Source organism: Zonotrichia leucophrys, chromosome 5 (assembly GCF_028769735.1).
Source record: "Zonotrichia leucophrys gambelii isolate GWCS_2022_RI chromosome 5, RI_Zleu_2.0, whole genome shotgun sequence".
Classification (NCBI taxonomy): Eukaryota; Metazoa; Chordata; class Aves; order Passeriformes; family Passerellidae; genus Zonotrichia; species Zonotrichia leucophrys.
In genome coordinates this window covers 53,336,397-53,360,569 of record NC_088175.1, presented here as the reverse complement: position 1 = coordinate 53,360,569, position 24,173 = coordinate 53,336,397, and the positions used below count along the sequence as shown (strand labels likewise).

General features: G+C 44.6%; 2 protein-coding genes across 6 annotated transcripts in view; one reads left to right on the top strand and one right to left on the bottom strand.

Annotated features, from left to right (window-relative positions):
• Window positions 1-7,806, top strand: part of CSTF3 (cleavage stimulation factor subunit 3) — a 46,066-nt gene extending 38,260 nt beyond the window's left edge. The window contains exons 14-21 of one of the 2 annotated variants that reach the window (XM_064715662.1): window positions 860-1,003; window positions 1,104-1,206; window positions 2,594-2,663; window positions 3,835-4,030; window positions 5,418-5,571; window positions 5,956-6,050; window positions 6,181-6,241; window positions 7,099-7,806. In XM_064715662.1, coding sequence (XP_064571732.1) covers window positions 860-1,003; window positions 1,104-1,206; window positions 2,594-2,663; window positions 3,835-4,030; window positions 5,418-5,571; window positions 5,956-6,050; window positions 6,181-6,241; window positions 7,099-7,301 — 1,026 coding nt within the window. In that variant the 3' untranslated portion in view covers window positions 7,302-7,806. Of the gene's footprint in view, window positions 1-859; window positions 1,004-1,103; window positions 1,207-2,593; window positions 2,664-3,834; window positions 4,031-5,417; window positions 5,572-5,955; window positions 6,051-6,180; window positions 6,242-6,882; window positions 7,053-7,098 lie in introns of those variants that run through there. The other variant, XM_064715663.1, reaches the window with a different exon arrangement.
• Window positions 7,807-10,757: 2,951 nt separating this feature from the next.
• Window positions 10,758-22,467, bottom strand: TCP11L1 (t-complex 11 like 1). Of its 4 annotated transcripts, XM_064715665.1 has the most exons (11): window positions 22,372-22,446; window positions 20,565-20,635; window positions 18,884-19,049; window positions 16,614-16,746; window positions 15,288-15,408; window positions 14,399-14,619; window positions 13,230-13,366; window positions 12,602-12,795; window positions 12,132-12,313; window positions 11,274-11,446; window positions 10,758-11,069 (listed from the first exon to the last, which is right to left on the bottom strand). In XM_064715665.1, the coding sequence occupies exons 2-11, from the start codon at window positions 20,625-20,627 to the stop codon at window positions 10,834-10,836; spliced, it is 1,626 nt and encodes a 541-aa protein (XP_064571735.1). In that variant the 5' UTR covers window positions 20,628-20,635; window positions 22,372-22,446; the 3' UTR covers window positions 10,758-10,833. The 4 variants fall into 4 exon arrangements, with proteins under 4 accessions (XP_064571735.1, XP_064571737.1, XP_064571736.1 ...); XM_064715667.1 differs by lacking the exon at window positions 20,565-20,635 and having other exon boundaries at window positions 22,372-22,467; XM_064715666.1 differs by lacking the exons at window positions 20,565-20,635; window positions 22,372-22,446 and adding an exon at window positions 21,738-21,880.
• Between the last annotated feature and the right edge of the window lie 1,706 nt (window positions 22,468-24,173).

The following is a 24,173-nucleotide window of genomic DNA, read 5'->3' as shown; positions in this document are numbered from 1 at the left end:
AACCTCAAAAGGTTGTTTAGTTTATTACAACACAACAACCTGAAATGGTTGTTTAGTTTATTATAACACAACAACCACAAAAGGTTATTTAGTTTATTATAAACAGGCACAACAAAGCATGAGGGGGCAAAAGAAGGTGTGAAGCCTAACACTAAACAGCAGGGCAGTGTCAGAGGGGAGGTATCCATTCCCTGACACTTGCCATCTTTTTGAGACACATCCTAATGCTTCCCAAAGGCACGTTGTATGGGAAACCATGTGCCAGTTCCTCCTGCTAAGGAATGTTGCTATTCATGATCTAATTCAGAGTGAAGGAGAGTTGAATCCCAAAGAAATGCAAATCACAAATTGGCTGCTGAATTAAGTAGCACGTTCATTATTTCCTTGATCAGGTATAAATACTTGCAGGCAGGAGGATTTGTATCTTGGATTGTATCATGTACAGTAAAATGCTTCATCAGGCCTTTTGGCTGTTCCTTGGCTTTATGGACATCTTAACTTTACTGGAAAGTTATCATTTTTACAACAAGCCTTGAGTTCTCTGAAGGCACCAGCTAATGTCAATGACATTCATCGCCTTACCTCCCCTTCCTTGAAAAATCTCTGTATTCACTACTGTCTTTTCATGGGATCAGTCTTAGGTGTATTCCATTTTTTATTTTTAAAAAAATCTATAAAAAGGTTTCCCTCAGTATTATAAAGCAAAACAACACAGAGGCACAAGACAGCCTTGTTTCTATTAGGATTCATCTGCTGTATTTTGTGAGTCATGATTACTTCAGACATAGTAAAAACCTTAATGATAGCCTGGTGTTCTTTGTTAGCACTGATGCTATTTAAATATTAATGTGCACCTTAGGTTTATATCCAGTACATGAAATTTGCAAGGCGAGCAGAAGGCATTAAATCCGGAAGGACGATATTTAAGAAAGCGAGAGAGGATGCCCGGACCCGCCACCATGTCTATGTTACTGCAGCTTTAATGGAGTATTATTGTAGTAAGGTAACCACAGGTGCTCACCCTGATCCTCAACAAGTGCCAGGAGCCTGCACAGCTCACTGAAGCTAATAACTTTTTTTTTTTCCCCCCCTAATGTTTGCAGGATAAGTCTGTGGCCTTTAAGATTTTTGAGCTAGGGCTGAAAAAATATGGGGACATTCCAGAATATGTACTGGCATATATCGACTACCTTTCCCACCTTAATGGTAAGCTTTGAGCTTTGAGAGGTCTAATGAAGCATTACTCAGACCAGGTTCTTGGTGTTTAAATTCTTCATGAAGCTCAGCAGTTCATCTGAGCACAAAACCTGCTGCTGGTTTGTCTGAACCGAAGCTCCAGAAGTCTGGTGACATTAAATCTGGGTTCTGCTGAAGAGAGTGAACTTTCCAAATTGTAACTCACTGGCAGTGCAGGAGTTTTACAGCATCTGTAAAACTGTGAACAGTGGGAAGTGCACTGAGGAATTTAAATCCTGAGGAAAAAGATTTAAAGGAGTTTACAGTCAGCATGAGAGGAGTGAGGGATTAGCTGGTCCTGATTAGGATGAATTTAAACTCATTCTCCCCAAGCAGATGAGATGAGCAAGATGTAAAATCAATACTGAGCCTGTCAGTCATGCTTGGAAGGTGCTGGGGAGCTGCAATGGAAAGAGCAGGGACAGGGGCTGGAGGTGGAGGTGGAGGTGGAAGGGCTCTGGGTGGGATTCCCTGGGGCTGAATGGCCTCCTTAAAAGGAAACCCAAGCTGCTGTGTGGGTTCTGCAGCACCAGGCACCATTCATTCATCTGCCAGGCTGCAGTTCCTGGGGTTTTCAGGCACTGGGAGTTTAAAGATTTTTGAGGGTTTTTTTCTCCTGTGAGCTGTAAAATGAGAGATTTTATCTAAGAGAAAGTATATTTAATTTTGCTCTAAGTTATTGAGGGTCTGCATAAATATTGACAATACCTTTCTGTAAGTTGCCATGAGAAAAAATTCTCCTAGAAGTCCCTAGTTTATTGGTCTATTTTAATAACCCAGCAGAACTGCTGAAAGGCAGGAGAACTGATCTCTGAGCTGTAGGTGCAGGAGGTGGTGCAGTGCACAGGGCAGGAGTTGGCACCAACCTCTCCATCCCCCAGCTGGCAATGTGCAAAGGCTGACTGCTTGCTGGGAGCCAGCTCTAATAATTTTGGGAGGATTCTGATAATACAAGCATATTAATATTGCCCTGATTTAAAAGGGAAATAATGAATTGAAAGGCCAAATTTAAATTTGCCAACATATGCTACTGAGATAATTCAAGAAAATTGATAAAACCCCCAGAAATCCTGAAGAGATGCTAAGTAATAGCTGTGGTCTTATAAGAGAACCTGTAGTAGGATAAGTTTGTCACTATCAATAAAAAAGACTCCCAAAGAACAAATTCACATGGGAATTTAACATCAGGGAAGTTTTATGTGGGCACTCAGATCTCTTTGTACTTACTGAAATTCAAATCCATGAAAGTCAGCCTTATGCTTAATTCAATGTACACATCTCTTTGAATGGACATATTTTAACTTGTCTTTAATATATTTTACTCAGTGTGATTTTTTTTTCCTTTCTATTTTTAAAGAGGACAACAATACAAGAGTTTTGTTTGAACGTGTTTTAACTTCAGGGAGCCTTCCACCTGAGAAATCTGGGTATGTATGCAAAAGCAGTTTCACTGCTCTGGAAAAGATACATAACCCCTTTCAACCATAAATATCCCAAAGAAATTAGAAACATGAACAGCAGGACAAAATTAGGTACAGATGGTCCTTCCCCTCTTCATGCTGTCCAAAATAGCAACAGCTGTGACAGATTTGGGAAAGTCCCTTTGGTAAAGTCCCCACCTCTAGTGAAATTCATTAATTTATTTGCTTTAATAATAAATTAAAGTCTCACTGATGCAGGATTGTTGAGGATAGAGTGCAAAATCCTCCTGTACAGTAAGGATTCAGTGGTCTGAGCTGAGAAGGTGAGTCAGGAATTTGTTGAGGAGGGTGCTGAGCATCTCCCAGCCATGAAAATAAAATAGGAAAAGAACCAGAAAGGACTTGGATTAACCACTCACTGCCATGTTTGCATTACTACTTTTTAAGTTTCCTTCTCAAAAAAAATGCTCACCAAAGCCTTGCAGTCTGAGGGTTCACTTCACCATTATTACAAAAGCATCAAAAGTAAGGAATCAAATATGGCACTGCTGTGCATATTTGTTCTGCACTTCAGTTCTGATCTTTTGTGAGAAATATTTTTATACCCAATTTAAAAGTGACAAAACACAAGAGCTTAAAAGCTGAACCTTCTTCAAAGATGAACTCCAGAGCTAAAATATAAGTTGAATCAAGTCCAGAAATATGGTCAGATGTTGCTTAAGTTACATATGAGATTTTCCATGGAGAAATCAGCAGTAACTCTATATTTTGGGCTGTATAAAGTTCTGAAGTGCTGCCTGTTGTGGTCTTGCCAGTTGGAATGTGCTGCTCTGTGATCATAATGCATGGTAAAAGGTCCTTCCCATGTCAGCATCAGAGTGAAGCTGTGTGTGCAGGATGAGCAGAGTGTTTGATGAAAGCTCTCACCTCAAACGCTGCAGTCCTTGACACCAGAATTCCTTTCCCTTCTGTAACAAATTCCTTTGCAGCCCAGCAGGCTGAGGGCTCTTACAGAAATGCAGCAGGCACTGGGAGGGCAGTGCCTGTTTTAGATGCACCTAAAGCACAGAACAGAAGTGGCCATGCCCTCCCAGAGGGGCTCCTGTGGGTTTGGGACTGGGTTGTGCTCAGTGATCCTTCCTCCTTCAGTAACCCTCAGTGTCCTGCTCTGTTCCAGGGAGATCTGGGCTCGGTTTTTAGCCTTTGAAAGTAACATTGGGGATCTGGCCAGCATCCTGAAGGTGGAGAAACGCAGGTTTACAGCCTTCAAGGAAGAGTATGAGGGCAAAGAAACAGCTCTGCTGGTGGACAGGTACAAATTCATGGATCTGTACCCTTGCTCTGCCAGCGAGCTGAAGGCCCTTGGTTATAAGGTGAGTGGCTAGGAACACTTCAGTTCACTGGTGTTCTTCTCAGTCCTTGTTTAGGACTTGCCTTATGGTCCTTCCCCTTGCTAGAAAAGCAGGTAAAATAGGCCTGTTCTTCCTCCTCCTCCTCCTCCTGGTCTCATTGGGCAGTAAAGGAGCCAGGACCATCAGTACCAGCTGCAATTTTGGGTGTTCCTGGTTACCTCCCATCTTCCCATGGAGAGGTCAGTGTGTTAATGCCACCCCCTTGCAGCTACAGGCCTCCACTCCACATCTGGGCTCCTTCAAACACCAGAGTTCTGTGGGAAATTTGAAGGATCAGGTCAGCTGTATGAAATATGGCTGGCTGTCCTTCTGCTCTGGGGTGGCAGAGCTCCCCTGAGTCCAGTGGGAACTGCATCAAAGCCAAATGCTGCAGTGCCAGCATTTTGTGGGAGTGGCTGAGGGAGCACTGGTGCCTCTTTTTTCAGTTTTTGCTGCCATGTGGAGTTCAAAGTCTAGGCCAGACCCCTGCATCTGGTGGTCTCCTCCTTGGTTTCTAACCACATGGATTTTTACTATTTCTGTCATTTAACACTTTGGGGAATCATTAGAACAGAACAGGATGTTGGTTTACAATTTTTAAAGGCTGCCAGAGAAGCAGAAACAGCTGATTGCCATTTGCATGGACAGGAAGAAACCCTCAATCCATGGTTCTAAAGCAGTGCCTCAGCTTCCACTTACTTCTTACACAGAAAAATGATGCCATCAAAGTTAACAAAGCAGCTGCATTGTTGACCATCACAGAGCTCTAAAATAATCTGCTAGGTGGAAATCAGAGTCACATCGAGCCACTGAATACTTTTCTTTGAATGCAGTGGGGGCAAAGTTATTTTGAGATTAGGTGTGAGCTTACCAACAAGTACATTTTGCTAAGTGCATGCAGGGCAGTGTGTACCTAAGATGGTGCAGTCCTGCTGCTTGGAACATGCCAAAACATAATCCTGTTTGAACTGATGCTTTGCACGCCTGCTGACTGCCTTATGCTTTACTTCTTTTCCAGCTAAAGCAATCTAGGAATGAAATGAAGGAGAAATGATAGTTGTGAAGGCCTAGTGCTCTGCACCTGTTCACCTAAATCCTGTTAACCTAAAAAAGGAGCCACTCCAAAATGACAAACACACGTTCAGGAACAGAAACAAGTGTTTCCATTCCATCCCATTGGGTCGCTGTAGGATTCAAATCTTTAATGAAACCATGCAAGTTTTGCCCAGATGGCCTTGTGAGAGGCCATCTGAGATGATAATGAAGACAAAGTGAGAAAAAGCAACTGGTGCAGAGCGAGGTTTTGTTCTGTAATTGAAGCTAGCAGTGTGATCCTGCCAAGCTCACGCTCTCTAATTGGCTTTCACAGGATGTCTCCCGTGCCAAGCTAGCAGCAATAATTCCAGACCCTGTGGTTGCACCTTCCATCGTGCCTGTTCTCAAGGATGAAGTAGACAGGAAACCTGAATACCCCAAACCAGACACCCAGCAGATGATTCCATTCCAGCCAAGACACTTAGCACGTAAGTCAGGCTTTGGGGAGTGGTTGTGTTTCACCTGTGGTGAGCTGGGAACCTGGCTGCTCAGCCTCATCAGAGGCTTTCCTGCTCCTCAGCCATCTAACCCTGTACTTAACTCTCAGGCTGTCATTTCACTGGCTTGCTAAAGGCACATGTGTTTTAATTAGTGCCAAGGTCACATGGAAATAGGTACAAGGGGTTTGGGGTCTGGTAAATGGTAATAAGCTGTTACACACATCACAGAGCAGATGGCTGAGTGAGCAGTGTGGAATTAGTAGAGGCGAAAGGGACAAGGCACTAATTATTTGTATCAAATAACAATGCAGTGCAAAAGCAGCTCTGGCCCAGCTGTCCTGCACTGGCTTCACCCAGCTTTTCTCCCCACAGCTCCAGGTTTACATCCTGTCCCAGGCGGGGTATTTCCTGTTCCACCAGCAGCTGTAGTTCTCATGAAGCTCCTGCCACCTCCTATTTGTTTTCAGGTTTGTTTTAAAGAGCTCTGAACATTTCAGAAAGCTGTGGAAGACATTCTGTCATGACAGAACCACAGTGTGTATCACTCTATTGGCAATAACCTTCTAAACTTTTTTTTTTCCTTTGGTAACAAATCAGGGTCCCTTTGTTCAAGTGGATGAGCTCATGGAGATTTTCAGAAGATGCAAACTGCCAGACAGTAAGTTACTTGTCCTCTCTGGAGGGTTAGTGCTGCATGAGACTTGCTTTTACATATGGATATTTGTGTCTAAAACCCAGACCTCATTTACAAGTTGTAATTAGTGTTTGAGAGCAGAGGAGATTGCACTGGAATCTGCATAGAGGTGTTTGCACTTTTACCTACAGGGAGGCAACAAAAAGTCAGAAATCTGCACATCACCAGCTGCTCTTTAATATGTTGGTGGTATCAACTGAAAGAAAGAAATTAAGATTTTGAGAATGCCCTTTAAAGGCAGCGTTTCCAGCAGCATTGCAGCTGCAATATGAAATTCCAATGGTGAGGGATAACTCTGAGTGCACGTTGTTGAGCCCCTGCAAAGAGGGGAAGGAGGGTTCTGGAACAGAGAAAAAGCACAGATCCTACAGCAGATGATAATATGCCACTCTTCATGCTCCTTGTTTGAGGAAAAAAAATTATCATAGAGAAAGAAATGTAGGATTTAATTTCTTGGAGTGAAACTAAAATATCTATTTAAATTATACAGGGTATTTTTGAGGCTTCCTCTGTTGAGAAGCAGAAACTGACTTGCTGTGCAGCCTCTCTGGTGAATCATGAACTAGTTACCCTGATTCCCAAAAGGCCTTCCTGTTTTATTGCAGCTCTCAAACGACCTCAATTCCTGTGGAAAGGGAGGGGAGGGCTCCAGCTGGAGCAGCAGCATTTCCTCTCTAACTGGTGCTCAGAGTTCCAGACAGCCAAGGCTTAGTATTTGTCCAAGAGGGCAGGAGAAGTGCGTGATGCTGCAGAAGTGTCCCAGGGTGTGTGGGTGTCCCTGCTGAGCTGCCCTGAGTGCTCTGTGTGTGTCTCTCCCTCAGCTGTTGACGAAGCCGTGCGGATAATCACGGGCGGCCTGCCCGAGATCGCTGTGGAGGGCAATGGACCTGTGGAAAACAACACCATTCTCAACAAGGCCGTGAAGAGATCACACGAGGATTCTGATGATGATGAGGAGAAAGGATCTGTAGTTCCCCCTGTACATGACATTTACAGAGCACGACAGCAAAAGAGAATCCGGTGAAACAAGTTTGGAGTTCTGCTGTGACAGACAAAGACTTGCATTGAATCAGTCTCTTAAAAGTCAAGCATTTAAAAGGGACAGCTGCAAACAAAAAAATCCTTGAACATGGTTTTGTTACTGTGGTGCCTCTTCTCCCATATGGTTCTTGATCTGAAAACAGCCCGAACAACCTTAGAATGTGCTCTGAACAAAACTCGGTTTTCAAAACCAAAAGTGCAAAATGTCAAAACTGTATTTTGTTCTTCGAGGGTGTACACATCTACCACTTGAACTCTTGTGGGTTTTCAACAGTTTTATTTTAAAAACTGGATGGCTTATACTTGTGAAGCATTTTTAATTCACATTTTCTGGAAAACAGTTGTTCTCAGTTTGTTCATGTAGTGTCCTGCCTTATTGTTCGTTTTTATTTATGGCAGAATGTAAGGAATCTGTTTTGTAGTTGAAAATTTAAAAATAAAACAACAACAAAAGACCATTCCTTTAAAATAAAAGGATAGCCATAACATCATGCCTCATTCTGGTTTTATTCAAACACAACAAGGTACTTCTTAAATATTACTCAGCCACTTCAAAAGCAATGCTAATTATACCGTCACAGGAAATTGATCAGAGCATACATATTAGAATGGAGCTTGCTTTCCATTTTCTAGAGGATACAGCACACTTTGGCTTGTAATTCCAGGACTGTTTGAAGAAGACAGCATTGTAAGACTAACTCAGTTCAGTGTGGGTAATCCAGGAGCACTGGCTCACACAGCCTGGTCCTGGATACCTGCACTGCTCTTCCACATAATGCACAAAGCTAAATGTTAATAATCAGCTACATCCTTGCACTTATCTTCAAACAAGCTAAAGAAACACTATGTGAGCTTTCCAAGCAGTTTCTATGCCTACTTCAGCTTTGAACTTGGAATTGGCTGTGATAGCATTGACTCTGATAAGATCCTAAGAACCTTTGGACTAGAGGGCAGAGCCATTCCCAGCACAGCGGCCCCAGGGCTCCTCTGCCTGGGCAAGGGGGAAGCAGCAGCTGCCCCAGGAGCCGGGGCTGGCCTTGGCCATCCTGCAATGTCCTCCTTGCTTTGCCACTCAATGGCAGCTCCCTGTTTCTTTAGAGAGGATGTAGAGATGTTTGTCAAACGCTCTCCTTAAACAGAACAACCTGGGAGAATCGTTACCTTGCACTTGTGGGAAGTTATTGCAGTTCCTTTAGGTCCTTCCTGTTGAAAGGCCCCCAGCACCTGTGCCAGGGGCATTTGTTCCTTTGTGTGGAGCCAGGTGAATACTGCACTCTGTTCCCTCTTTCTAGGACCTTCCTGCTACACAAAGGCTTAGGATCAAACCCATCCTGTGATTGAGCTGGGATTCCCTGTGTGGGCCTGACCCCTGAATCCCAGCCCTGGGAGCAGCCATCTCCTCAGTCAGGGTTTTACCCATTGCTAGAGCAGTGCCTGCACCCTGCCATCAGTCACACACCTTTCAAGGGCACCCTCGAGCTCACCCTGTGCCTCTAAAGGCAGCTCCTGGGCAGGACTAATGATAAAACAACAGCAGCACCTCCTGAGCTGTGCAGCTCTCATTGAGGAAATGGAAACAGCTGTGCCTGGTTATCTGTCCTGGTGCCATCATCCCCAGCAGTGAGGGAGGGCTCTGGTAGCTCACTCAGCACAGGCTGAGGGAGCTGGTGCAGCTGCAGAGCTTCAGGCTGTGATGGCAGCACAGCCTGCTCCAATAGCAAAGCCCAGCAAGCTGAGGCAGCAGCCTTGAAGGCCTCTGTAGAACCCTTTGCTGATCCAAACAGTGAAATAGATCCTACTCAGAACCCTTTTTTTTCTGGCTAACCAACCTCATTTTTGAGTTCTCAAAGGAGGATTCAAAGACAGACATTCATTTGGCCAAGAGAAAAGTCCCTTGTCTGAGCTGATGAACTCTCACAGGGTTTTTCCCTTGGGGAAGGGGCTTTGTAATGCATGAGAAAAGATTTGGTTTAGAGTTGCATAGGCTGATATAGGAAAAAAGGTCTTATTTCTCTCATCCCCCTCCAAACACAAAGTTGGTGCAGCTTTATCCACACTGACATTCAAAGGAAACTGGAAAGGGAAGCATCAACAGTGGATCATAATCAAGTGCTTCTGCAAGTTCTGTTTGGCTGATTCCTAAATTAACCTGCCTGCTGGCAATACAAGGGCCCTTCACTCATTTATTTCACCTACCTTGTTGTTTTTTTTAAAGACAGCACGTTCTGGTTTGGACAACCTCATACTTGGGCCACTTACTGTGAGTAACTACAAACTTTGCTCTCACAAAACCATCAAATATTGATTACTGAAATACACAGTTGTGCTCAACCAGAGGAAAATTTCACTTACCTCCCAGCTGAGCCTGAGATTGCAATGTAAGATCACTGGGCTCTTCTCCTCTCTACAACATGTAGCTTATTAAATTCGAGACCTACAAATATTCTAAGTTTCAAGAACACATCTAGAAAGTGAAAAAATCTACTAAAATATTCCCTGTATATTCAAACTAACATCAAACCATTCACCTCCCACAGTACATTAAAATCACTGATACTGCCCACAGTGCCCTGCACATAATATTTTTGAAGACATGATTGAATATGCAACCATCCCCTGTTGTAGTTTTTAAAAAAGCCCAAAATTTTCAACCTAAAGTTTCACACACTTTAAATCCACCTTCTGCAAATGAGAATTTACTTTAAAATTAGTATTTCACCTAAAAAGGAGTAAATTACTAGCAAAAGAAAAGAAGGTAAGAAATGCAACTTTTATCAAAATGTTTTAGCTCTGCCCTTTCTGAAATCTTTACAAGATATAAATACAGCTGCAATCTATAAGATTGCCACCTCTGGGAGTACTGTACATAGCAGAGGACAGTTACCCAATAACCAGAAAATTTGCTACAAAAATATATTATGTTTTGTAACATCTGCAGGTAAACAGCAAAAAAATGCTATTAAAAATGCAGTAAAATACAGAAAAAACTAGTAAGCCTACCATACTCACCATAATGTTACAGTAAAGTGCTGTTTGGCTTGGTGTTTTGTCTGGTAAAGTTCATCTTTAGAATTTTAACTTAATTCTTTAAAGTAAGATTTAAAAAAAAAAAAACCAACAAATCACCCCTTCTGGGAAGAACCATTGCTAATCAGCTCTGGATAAATTAAAGTAAGTTCACTGTAAATTAAGAGTTAAATGCCCTGAAATGAGCCACTTCAATACAAAGTTTGGTTCTTAAACTTGCCCTACCTATCACCAGCTCAAAAATCTAAAAATTGCAGCCAGAAAACTCCTATGATATCCCCTTCCCCAGGTTGCATAATTATATTAGAAATGCATCTGTCATCTTTCAGCTCAGAACCCTTTTGGTATCTCCTCTGTTTCCCTCACCAGTCAGCACTCGTGGGTTAAAGGAACCAGTATTTACACGGAAAGCTCTTTTCCTAGACAAATATTGGTACAAGTTTTATTTAATAGCTGACAATACTGTAGTGATAGCACACAGACTGGTTTTATGATTCTTCTGACTTCCCTACAATTTGGGATTCTTCCTTAGTCAGTATTTTGCCAAGGACTGCATCATAGTAAGGGCTGAAGACCATTCTGTTGTAGTTGACAAGACGAATGTACTTGGCAGCAATCTCCTCCAGCTCCCTCTGAATGGGGCCTAATCCTCCAGGAATGGCAGGCAATGATTTCTGGTGACTGGATGCAAGATAATTCTCCAGAAACTTCTGAATTCGAGAATCTGGAAAAAAAAAAAGGGGGTTGGTTTGTTTGCAGAAGAGATGGTGAATTAGAAACAGCATCGCCTCATGTGAAATGCAACAAGCCTGAAGGTGGCCAGCAAAGACAACATGGAAACAACGTGGAAACAGCAGGGAGAGGAGCCCTGCACATCCCCCAGCCCCAGCTCCACAGCCAGGCAGAGCAGAGCACTCTGCACACCCACCTATGAGCTTGGAGATGGAGTTATCTGGGCTGCCCACTGCCTGGATCTGCCCCTTCAGCACAGCCTCCCTCTCAGCTGAGAACGGGGTAAAGCCATGCTGGGAAAGGCAGCTGTTCACCTCTGCACACACCTTCTCACCCACGGTGGCCAGGGATTCCTTCAGGTTAAAGGAGCTACAAAACATGAGGTACAGCACAACTGTGTTAGTTACTCACTGCTTTCCCACTTTTTAAAAATAAATCATTCAATTAGAGTTGCCTTACTTAGCAAATGTAGTGGGAAAAGCACAATGCAGATCAAGGCAATTATAAAGATTAATCAAATTACAGACACATGAAAAATAAAGCTGAGATCTAAAGCAAGGAAGTAGGAAATCATTCAAGACTTAAAACCTGAACAAACCATACACATAAGAGCTGACTTTCTGCCTGAGGACAGCTCTGACTAGAGCAAAACCTGGAGGTGTAATCACTGACTCTGCAGGCAGCTCACTGTGCCTCTTCCAAGTGGGAAACAAACACTGCTCTCCTATAAAAAAGCTTCCATGGAATGAACTTCACTAGCTCCATATTTTTATCTCCCAGGTTTTTGGGGAGCCTGGCCCAAACTCTGAGCAGGGGCAGCTGCTGGCACTCTCCTGTGCCAGCCTGGCACAATGAAAAACACAAAGTTTGTACAAACCATGAAAGAGCAGATTAAGGAAAGACGGCTCTGTGTGAGTTAGCTGAAGAAAGGCTGGACTCATAAAAAGATTGCATTTCCTGCAGTCCCCAGGCAGAAAGTGGCTGAAGCTGATCATTTCCCAGGGTGCCAGGAGAGCTCCTGCAGCTGCCCTGAGAGCAGCAGTGCTGTACTCACGGGAGATGCATCCCTGTCAGCAGCACCTTGACGATGGTTTTGATCCTCTCTGCAAAGCCAGGCACGTCGATGAGAGCTGGGCCTGCTGCACTGAAGGTGACCAGCAGCACTGTCCCCACCAGCAGCAGCTGCTCCAGCTCCAGCTGCATCTCCAGGAAGCGTGTCTGGTCCATCAGCAGCGTCTGCAGGGAGCCAGCAGAGCAGGGAGTCAGCCTGCAGGGCTGGCAAGGGTCAGCACAGGGCCAGGGAACAGCAGGCCAGCAGCAGGAGCACAGTGAGAGCACTGGCTGCTCTCCCCCAGCTGAGCAGCTCTCAGCACTGAGACAAGTCAGAGCTGCCCCATCTCCCAGTCACACAGGAATGTTTAGCACTGGACGTGTTGCCAGGCTACAAATCCCAACAGCTTCTGCTGTGTGCTGGGAATAGAGGAGTGGAAGAAGCACAGAACCATTTTTCTGTTGAATACCTACTTCTGGAAAAGGCCTGTTCACGTGATCCCACTTGAGAAGCTTCAGATAGGCCTGATTTTGTACAGCAGTGAAGCACAAGGCAGAAGCTCCACCAGTGGCACCATCATTACAGTGGGGAGGCAACGTTTCATGTCCCAGCTTTGCAAGATCATCTGCTGCTTCTTGCAACCACTTTGTGACAAGGTCTAAAGAATCTGGAAGAGCAGGGAAAAAAACTCTTGTTGAGAAAATTCATTTTCACAGTCAGGTTCTTCCAGCAATAATTTCCAAACAATCCCATTAGTTACTATGATTAATGCCCATGATTTCAGGTATGACATGCATTTCATTTATTGCATCAAGCAGAACATCTAAAACAAAACCACACAGCTACAGGAAATCAGAGGTGAGATGATGCTGGGTAATCATGCCCTACACTGTACTGAAATTAAACTGAATGTAGCAAGGGCACAACTACTGCTCTGGCAGACTTTTTCCAACCAGTTTTGGGGCACAAGCCCCAAAATGTCATTTACCATATGAATTCTAGAACTTATAAAAATATCTGAGTTCTTTTCATGATCTACAAGCAAAGACACGCAGTTTACTGGGAGGTCAGGGGGGAAGAAAGAAAGGAACAAAGTCATACTTGGCTGTTTCTCAAGAAACTCCTGAAACTTCTTTCTTTCATATTCAGCAGACTGCTGCATTAATTTTGGCCTAATACTACTGACAGCGAAGTTTGCCATATCCATTTTCATTAGGTCTAATACAGAGAAAATTGCTCTAAACAAACAAACAGAAAAAGTTATTCAAGGCTGCAGATGTTTCAGAGGTGCTGTTTACAAGATTTATTACAGGCTGTCTAAAGAAAGAGCAAAAACATGCATGGGAAACAGTAACAGCTTAACAACTTCAGAGCATGAGACAGAGAAAGCTGGAGCAAGCATGTACATGCATGCATGTGCCTCTTCCAAGTGGGAAACAAATCTTGCTCTCCTGTAAAAAAGCTTCCATGGAATGAACTTCACCAGCTCCACAGATTTTATCTCCCAGGATGTGCAGTATTGTATATGAAAAGATATCTGGGTTTCCTTGCATGCCATGGCTCTTGGCAGCCTGGAAAGCCAACCTCAGTGGGAAGTGAATAATCAGACCCAAAGGGCAAAAAAGAAAAAACAAACAAACACCAAAGAAAAACACCTTCATTTCAAAGCAACCTAATTCCTGCTGGCAATATTTCTGCCAAGTCAATCTTGAACTCCTGGAAGCTTTTCAAATTAGAAAACAGCAAGGTTAATGAAGCCTCTCCCAACTACTGAGACCTTGAGCTGCTCCATGAGAACGTGGTGGCAAAGCAGAAGCCTGGATGCTCCAGATGTGGAACACACACTGCCCCTGGAACTGACAGGAATTCCACAGGGGCTGGGGTAGAGAGAGCTCCAACTGGGAGGAAAGGACAAACTGGCTGGACACCAGTAATGCTTTTCCCCTAAGCCCCTGTGTGCTTTTTTCACCTTCTGCTGTTGACATTCAATTCTGATACAAACTGATTATTCATCTGCTACCTTACAGCTTATTTGCATTTGACATTTAAGCAAATGTCCTTCAGTGCCATGCAGGAGCCAGACAAATCCTCCAACTCACCAGATCAGAGATGGCCCTTGGTAATGACCCCTGGAGCATCTCTCCCCTTCACACCCACAGCTATATCTTTTTTCCTATTACTCTTTTCTTTCTAGGAGCTTCAAGCTGCCCCCTCCACTTCTAAAATTATTTAAGGGGCTCTGAACATGACTAATAAATACATTTCAGTACCTGAAAAGAGGAACTATTTCATTAATATCTTTCAGTTTCTTAATGTCTTCATCTCGAGCTGGAGCACAAAGAGTCCCCATCATGCCAATAACAAATTTGACCAACTTAGAAATGTCAAGGGCCCCATTCTCTGCCTCCTGTTTTATCAAATCCAGGTCAAGAACTTCTGTAATCTGGCTTCTCAGTCTAGTGTGACCAGGCAACAAGAACGACAGAAGACTCTGGAATGGCAAGTTAACAGTGCATTAGTTCTACATCAAAGACTACAAGGATCCAAACAGTTACTGAACCACCTCTCACAGAATTATAGAATCATAAAATGGTTTGGGTCAGGAGAGACCTTAAAGACCACCTAGTTCCCAAAGCCTGCCAGGGGCAGGGTCACTCCCCACCAAACCAGTTTGCTTAATGCCCCATCCAACCTGGGGGCATTCTCATCTAAACAACAAATAATTGATTTTTTTATTTTTACACCAACCACTCACCAACTCCAAGTGTTTCACCTGACACTGTGTGATGCTGAAGTTACTGAGTGGCAAACCCTCTGTGGCACAGAATAAACTTCAGACTGTTGTGCTTGGTTTTATCAGCCCAGGGCTGGAGCATCTCACTGATCCCATGACTAATACCAGTGCCATAACATGAAGGAAGCTTGCAATTATGGAACTGGTATTGGTTACCTGTTAATCACCTTACATGGTTTTACATTTGGTTTTATATTCAAATTTCTCCTCTAGGATTATACAGCTTGTACATGTTCACAGTGATACAGTAATGAAAAAGAACAAGAGGATTGTTTATGAAAAGCCAAACTCCAGCCACTTTTGCTCATTCATATCAGTGCAGCTACTCAAATTCAATCATTTCCCTTCATATCACACCATCTTACCTCTTTAATTTCTCCCAATAACTTAATTGCATGATCATATGTTGGGGGATCTTCCTTCAGCTGAGCTTCCAGACAATCCCAGAAAGCTTTATGCACAATATCTCTGACTTTCTTCTCTAAGCTGTGAAAAAACATGTTCAAAAGAATGATATTGGTCTCTTCACCACCTTACAAAGATAACCTGCAGCTCCTGAAGCCCAGCATGTAATAAAATCAATATAATGTAGTAGTAATGATGTGATGATTAATAGAGATCCATCATTTAAAGTTACTCAGAAAAGCAGGAAAAACTGGACACAGGATTTGGAATGGTTTATGTCTTAATACAAGGTTAAACACCAGCAAAGGTGGCTACAAAGTAAAACCTTTCAAAGTATTTATCACATGCTGCATCTAGAAAACTGGACCAAAACAAAAAGAGCAAAAATTGCATTTTGTCTTCAAAAGACCAGTATTCATGTTCCTTTTAAAGGCCCCACTAAGTAAAATCAATTCCACTACATAAAATTCAGTAGTAAACCTAACAGAAATTAAGTCATTTCCCTGACACAAAATCTTGGGTTTCACTACATAAGTTTTGCACCTACTCTGAGATAAGGGCCCAGATCAGTCTGTATACAAAAAATAAATGAATTCCACTGCTTCAGTACCAATTCCTAATTCAAAATAGTGACAGTTCCTGCTCACACCAGGTGTAACTTCAACACTGGCCCCAGTGGAGAGCAAGTTCCCCCCATGCAATAAGCACCCCCTGTCCCAAATGAAGGCAGGAGGCTGTCAGCCACACCTCACTGTGTGTGAGAGGCAAAAACAGAAGATGAAGCTTCCTCTGCTCTCCCTCTCCCCTCTCAGCAGGGCACACAATTACTGCAGACTCACACAGACAAGGAAAGGCTTCCAACTTGAAAGGAGCAACCTAATAAAACACAGGAATCTCTGTCTAAAATATGCCTGAAGAAACAGACAGGAAAAGCTAAAATAACCAGTTTCCTCTTACTCCCACAGGCAATGAAAGCTCAAAAATTGCTAAAAGCACCACCTACATCTGCAGCCAGCCTGGGGTTCTGGGGAGGCTGCAGCCTCTGGGTCCTGGGCCAAGGGGACACAACAGAAACCACAGCACTCTGGGGTTTGCACCACACATCTCCAATTAATCCAAGGGGTTCTCCTTTCACACACATCTGGGGAAGCAGAACTGCACACTTACCACCTTCTTCTTATATTCTTTCCTACTTCCTCCACCAGCCAGAGCCTTTACCTGAACCCCCAGAGCTGCTCTGCAGTTTCTACAAACACAGTTTTATTAGTATTTGGTACCAACCTTACCTGTGTTCTGGCAGTTCAGCTGGCTTTATCTGGAAGTCTCCATTCACCACAATTTCATGTGCCAGTGCCATGTTGGTGACTCCTTTTGCTGTCTCCATGAGCTCTTCTATGGACACAGGCCGAGAGGGACTGGCTGCAACACCAATGACACTGTCAGACAGCTCTCAGCAAAAGCTGCAGAAAAACTCCTTTGGACCCTTCCCACCTTACTGACAGCACACAGGGTCAAAGGACAGCATCAGCTGAAGATTTTCCTCCTTTCCTTCCCTTCCTTTCCCTCCCTTCCTTTCCCATCTGGTGGATGGCACAAGTTTGGAGTATTTCAAGAAACCAAGGAGTGGATCCCAGTTGATATTCTGGGCTCAATATGACAATTGCTTCTATCAAGATCTTTTAAAAACCACCTCCAAACAAAACTCCCCACACAAACCAATACTTCTTTAGGATGGCTTTAATAGCATCTTGGAATCTTTCTCCACGTTGTAGGCAGAAATAATTACAAACAGCACCGTTTTCACCATACTAATTCCACAAGCATTGTGCAGATATTGCCATTTCAGTTTTACATTTTTCAAGGAAGTGATTTCATCATTAAAGCAGTCAACAAACAATCACCATCACTGTTAAGCAGCAGCACACCAGTAGCTAATTATTCTCACTACTTCCAATGCAAATGGCACTCCTCCAAACTCTTTTTTTTTTTCCCCAGAGGCCATTAGTCAAACAACAGAGATCAGCAGCACCAATGCTAGGAGCTGTTCCCCTGGCAGGCATTTGGGAGTGAGCAGGATGGGCCAGCAGCCTCAGACTGGGTGACAGAGCTGGTGGATGATGGATCCATTCCATTCTGTACTTCATTCACTTCAGCTACAGGCATGGGAGCAACACATTAATCCCAAAAGTGAAAGAAACCAAGCAGGCATCTCCATTTCTCCCTGAGAAATGTTTCAGGCAAACTATGACCATCTCATTTGATAATCCATGTTGATTTGACTGAAGTGATTCCACAGAAAAGGTCTTTCAAAAGGAAGTGTCCATCACTTGTCTGCCATGCAGAGCTTTTTTGAGTTCATACAGCTGGGTTCCAATGTGCTTGTTTTTCATCAATGTCTTGCTCTTTTCATGCAGCCCTAAATCCTGATTTCCTTCTGCTTGGAGCTGAGCCTTGCACAGTGACTCTGGGAACACAGCAAGGACTGACAGTCTGAGAAGAAGCAGCAGACAGCAAAGTTCACAGTGCTCCTGTCCAAGCACCAAATGACTTCACTCCAGCACTGGGGGCTCCAAGAGCTAAGGCTCTTTCACTGGCCAAAGATTGCTCCTAAATCACATCACTTCATTCTCATACCTGCTCCCTTGCAGGAGGGAAGGGCTCGAGATCAAAGCACCTCTTTGTGGTCCAGGGCAGTGCTGGACTGTGCCATGCTTTTTCCTTCCACGTGTTCAGGGCCTCTCTCCACACAAACACCCCATTCCCCACCAGGCAACCAGCAAGGCATGGGAACAGAAACTCCCTCAGAACATCTCTGACTAACACCACACTGAACACAACCAAAAACCAAAAAGAATGCAACAAACAAAATGTTACTCCCTACAGAAATACAGAAGCCTGAGCACTTCTGCTTCTTTGAACTGAATCTCTGAAGCCAAAAAACTTCCCCTTGGTTTTATCTACAGATTTACAGAAATATTGGCTCCCATATTGCATCCAAGACCTTCATGTTAAAAGCAGAATGGCAAAGAAAATATGCCTTAGGAAAAACATGCAGTCCTGCTTATATGGAAGTAGCATTAGGATTAAATATACAACTTTCCATCTATCCTGTGAGGGGGCTGACAGGACATCCCTTGGTTGATAACAGCCCTTCCTGCCCTGCCCTGGGAACAGGGGCTGCAGCAATGCACAAGGTTCAGCTGGTAAGGCAAACAGCAGAGTAGGCTTAGCTGGAACACACTGGGGTGGTGTTCATCCATTCCAAGAGCACAAACTCACCTGCATATTTAGGATATATCACCAGGATATTTAGGGCACATGTGGCTCAGAGCAATGTGGTCACTGTGTGCAATTAAGAAAATGTACACACTGTGTGTACAATTAGGGAGATGCAAAGAAAACAGGGAGAAAAGTGTTACAGTTTCAAGGCATAACATCAAGAGTCCCACTGTATTTAACTGCAAGCACAGAATGCTATCAAACACCAGGACTGCCCCCACCAACAATTAGAGAATTTAGGGTTTTTTGGTGTATTTCAGAAAGCAGTTTTGCTTACACTTGGGTGTATCATCTCTGTGGGACCCTGGAGCACTCTGGCGTATCCTCTTTCGGCCAGACTGATCCGAGCTGTCCAAGCTCTCCTCCTCATCCTCCTCCAAAGCATTCAGCTTCTCTTCACTTGAATTTAGCTTGTCAGGATTCTGAGACATTTTCAGTTGGTTCTTTACAAAAAGAAAAAGTAGGAAAAAGGGAATGAATAAGCATTTTCTGACATGGCTGAGAGGGTAAACATTACCAAGAGTCCTCTTGATTAAGAAAAAAAATTAAGAATGAAAGAATTTTTATGAGGAGTTATATGATGTCATCCCCATAATGGCAGGGGACCTGGACTCAGTGACTCACTTCCCATCTCCCACAAAATGGGATGCTTTCAACACAGCTACCATTTATTTTATCTGCAGTCCTAGTCAGTTCTCAAAAATCTCAAACTGTTCCCTTGCCATAATGATACAGAGAGAGAAAAATATACTGTTTTCTTTCCTAGCACTGCTTTTGAGAGAACAACAACAAACACCTTCAGAACAACGCCACAAACATGTTTTACAAAAGATGATGAGGCAACATTTCCTTATTACACAGCAATAAATCTTCCTGAACATAACATACCCCTGAACTATGGTCTCTCCCAACTGCTCACACCTTAAAAACTTCCCTCTGAGCCATCCAAAAGCATTAAGAAGCAGCAAAAGAACTAGAAAGAAATGAATATAAAATTCTATTCCCATATTTTCATTACATTCAAGAGTCTTGATTTATGCATAAAATATCACAGTTGTTTAGGTTTTTTAATTAAGACAGTAAAGAATAGTTTTTGTAATTAAAATCTTGGTTTATGAGACATTACATATTAAAGGATATTTATATCACATTGCAGACACCTGCAGGGTACCCAAAGTTACACTGAAAAAATGACCACAGAAAACCAAGTCTCACTTGGTTCCTTATGTTCACTTATTTCATTCTCAGATTTCCCTATCAAGAATGTCATTTCTACATCCACCACTGAAAGCTATCACACAGGAAGCTGCTGCTCAGCCTTTCATTTCACAGAAATCTCTCAGAGAGCATATGATGTCTCTAAATTAAATAACTGAGATGTTCTGTGAAGTGGGAGTCCGGAAGAGCCTGCTTTCAAAATAAAAGAAAGCTCCTGGAAAAAATAACAACTTCCTTTTTCTGCTAGTACATCACCATCTCCACTTTCACATTTTGAAATAAACCAAAAAAACTCAGCAACAGAAAGTCTCCAGAGGCACCTCACAGCCACTGAGAGAAAACACAGCATCAAAAACTACCCTGGAGAGGATGCAGCAGGAAGCAAGCAACGGTACAGAAATATAAAACGCAGCACTGAGATTTATTTTGATACAACAGCTGTAATAACCAACCCTATTGGAATATGAACACAACCCTGCTCCACCAGGGCTTAGATTGATTGCACAGTGTGATTCCAGGACAGCTGGAAAGCTCAGGGCATGTAAGGAACAGCTTTCTCTACAGCAATGACTCAGGATCATCATCTTGCTCGGTGCCTGAGAGACAACAGCATGCAACACATTGCCCACAGCACTATGTCATTGCTATTTTAGAAGAGAAAACAGCATGAGAAGCTTGGGATGGATAACACAGGAGAGTTATTGGCACACAGGCATCAGCACAGGTACTGTCAGACTCACTCCAGCTCCAGATGGAGGATGAGGAGCTCTGGTAATAAAAGGGCTGCTCACAGAAAAGAGCATAGCAACCACTGCAATATAAAATATAAAATAGCACTGGTTAAAGAGAGAGAGAGAGAGACCTGTTGTTGAATTTGGCTAGGATAAAAGCATTATCATAAAGGTTTCCACACTCATTCCAGACTGGATGGTCGTTCTTTCCATCCATTCTCTTCCACAAAGCATCCCCTGAAGTCAAATCTGAACCACAAAGATGACTCAACCAAGCCCCACTACAGTCTTCAATGCACACAACAACCCCCAGTGCCTTGCAATCTCTCACTGCACTTTATCCTCACTACCCTGAGAAAAGCAGAGAAAAACAATAAATCTCACAGAGGGGAAACTGAGGTTTGAGTTCAGCTGCTTGAGGACTCACAGAAGATAAATGACAGGGACAAGATCATCAGTGTGATGATTCCTGGCCCCAGCTCTGCCCAGCAGGCCATCATTCCTACCATGCACACTACACCCTGAAGTGTTACCTTCCAGAAAATGGCAGCTCCAGAGCCACGGTTTCCAACCCAGCCCAAATTTCATTTAGTTACCATTTGTTTTTAAAAAATTCTATTTCAGCTATGGAGGGCAGGTATTAGAACTCCTGGGCCATTCTCCCAAATGACTGCTCAGCAGATGATGTAAACAGGCACACTTGTTGGTTTAGTTGTTTAGTTTGCAATAGTCTGCTCTTTTCTGATGGATTACTGCTATTATTGCCAGAACACATCTAGAACATATCCTCTTTCCACGGGGTAAATAAGCTTGACAATACCTCTTCCAGAGGCATGACCGTCATCCCTCCTTTCACAGAAACAATCCCAACTCTTAACAGAGCAAACTCTACTTCTTGCCACTTCCCTCGCGTTTATTTTTAATGAGAATAAAACGCAACGAGAAAAACGCAACAAATTAAAATCTAAACGAAACATTTTCCACAGCTTCATTTCATCAGAGCTCCTCAAACCATGTGATGGGCACCTGCACGAAACAGCCTGCCTTAAATCACACAGAGGGTGGGCACTAAATAAAATAAACTTCACTGTGCTGCCTTAGAGCACACACAGGGTTGGCATGAAATAAACTTCACTGTGCTGCCCTGGAGCACACACAGGGTTGGCACTAAATAAAATAAACCTCCATGTGCTGCCCTGGAGCACACACACAGGGTTGGGGCAGCAGCTCCTGGCTCCCAGCGCTGTCCCCACCGTCTGAGGCAGCCCTGAGCCCGGCCCAGCACTCCCGGCTCTTTCCCCAGGCGCTGAACTCTTCCCTTCCTCTGTTCCCCTGCCACACCACAGCTGATTTCCCTCATAACCCGCTAGCAGGCAAGCCTCAGCCTGTCCGCCGTCCCAGTTAAGGAAAGCTGTGGAATCCCGCTGTTTCCTCCGCTGCCGGTTCCGTGTGAGGCCCAGCCCGTCCATCCCTACCGGCAGCTCACACGGCACCGTCCCCATCCCCACCGGCCCTGCAGCAGCGCCGCTGCTCCCGCCACGTTTTCCCTTCGCAAGGCCCGGGAGCCCCGGGCTTCATCAATGGGCGAAGGGGGAGAACGAGCCCGGGGGGCCGTGGGTTGCCAGGCCGAACGGGGAAGAGGCGGTGCAGGGGCCGAGCCCGCCCGGGGCCCCGGCGCTGCGCTGCCCGGCCGGGCCCGGAGCCTCCGCGCCGCCCGCTCGGGGCTGCCGGGCCCGGGCCCCGCCGCCACCCCCGGCCCTGCCCGCCGCCCCCCTCAGCCCTGGGCCGCCCTCCGCCCCGGGCCGCCCCGCCTTACCGCCCTCGGAGCAGCCGCCGCGGCCGCCGGCTCGGACGGGCCCGGCCCCTCCTGCGGCCGCGGAGCGGGGCTGGGCCGGCGCCGCAGCCCCAGCGCTGGGCGGGCCGCGGCGGCTGCGGGGCGGAGCGAGGGCCCCGCGGCGGAGCGGCTGAGGGGCTGCCCGGCACCGGGGCTGCCGTGTGGGGAGCGGGGCCCGAGCCCAGCAGAGCCCCGCGCTGCCCGACAGCGATGGGTGGGTGGATAGATGGGGGTCTGCCCCACCACACTGCGCTGGTTCAGCTCAAACCCCCAACAACCCGCGAACGCGGTCCTGGACTGTCCTTGCTGTCCTTACACAGGTCACGGAGTGACCGCCAGTTCCTCCACAGAGGAGTCTGAGGCACTCAGATTCCCTAAATCAGCCCGAAAAGAGCAAGGAGCGCGCTGGCCCTGCCCTGTGCCCACCTCTGAGTGCCCCGGGGCTGATTTTCCGTAGCCCGAGCCAGCCTGGCACCGGGGCCAGCCCAGAGACTCGGAATGCAGCCGGCGGTGCCCACCAGCAGCAGCTCAGCCCCCTGACAGGAATCTCATCCTCCTGACCGAGATGTTACAGCAGGCAGCAGGTGGAAAAGGGAAAATACTTCTGCTGAAGAGCAAACCAATCCAACACCACCACTAAGTTAGGATTTCCACTCTAGCATTTTAAAGGCAATTTTTCTGAGGAAGTGCATTCATAATAAAACCCTTTCAGTTAAAACTAAGAACTATAACTATAAAGGCTTGTGCTTCCCTGCTAGGTTTCAGGAACTGATTATTTTTAGAAGTCCTTTGTAATTAACCAGAAGAAGCTTTTGACATTTTTGCCTTCCATCCCCCATCAGGACACAGTAAAACATTGTCCTGTTGCACACCAAGTCCTTCAGCTCCATTTCAGAGAAACCCTCTGGCCCCTGGCAGCAGACACCACTAATCACTGAAGCATTAGTTAGTGAGACACGAGTCTGACACAAGATGATGCTTTTTAAGAACAGCTCACCACATATGACTGTAACAGTTATTACTACTTTGTTATCATAATTAAATTAGGTTTTGCTCCTAAATAAAAGAACAGAGCTCAACACTTTACTAAACAAAACTCGGTTGGTAATTTTTTTCCCAACAGCAGCTGTAATAAAGTTTTGGCGATATCATTCCAAAGTTAACTCCACAAGAGTCAAAATTAGATAACTGATCATGTTAGATATATATAGATATATATATACGCATGTGATTGCAGTTGCCCAAGTTGCAAATCTTGGTATTTCCACTGCAGACCAGCCATGAAGAAGAAATGCCACAGGCCCTTCATTTGCTCCAGCCCTTTTCTAATTACAGCTGGTGCCATCAGTAAGAGTTACAGACAGAGCAAAGCCCTGCAGGGATGAAGATAACCAGCCACTGACAGCACATCCTGTGGCAACCAAAGCCAGGCTGACTTAAAAATCCAGACTGCCTTCACCACCCCAGGAGAGCCAGTTCCTCACTGTGGTGCCATTTGAGCTTAAAACAGCACAGCAATTCAGCACACACATGGGTTAGTTGGCTGGCAAGCCTGAAGAAAAGCTCTGCAGTATCAAGCAGAACATGTTTTTTAGCTCTCTTTTCAGCACACAGCAAGTCAAAGATCAATGTTATGTAATACATAATCTAAGGCAAATTAGGGAAAAAAAACCCATAAAATTCAGTGCTGGGGCCAAAGGTGGCAGAGATTTCATTCATGGTGTCTTCCATCTTAGTGATTTTGATACTTGAATAGAGTGAGTACTTGGCTTTTGGGGAGGAAA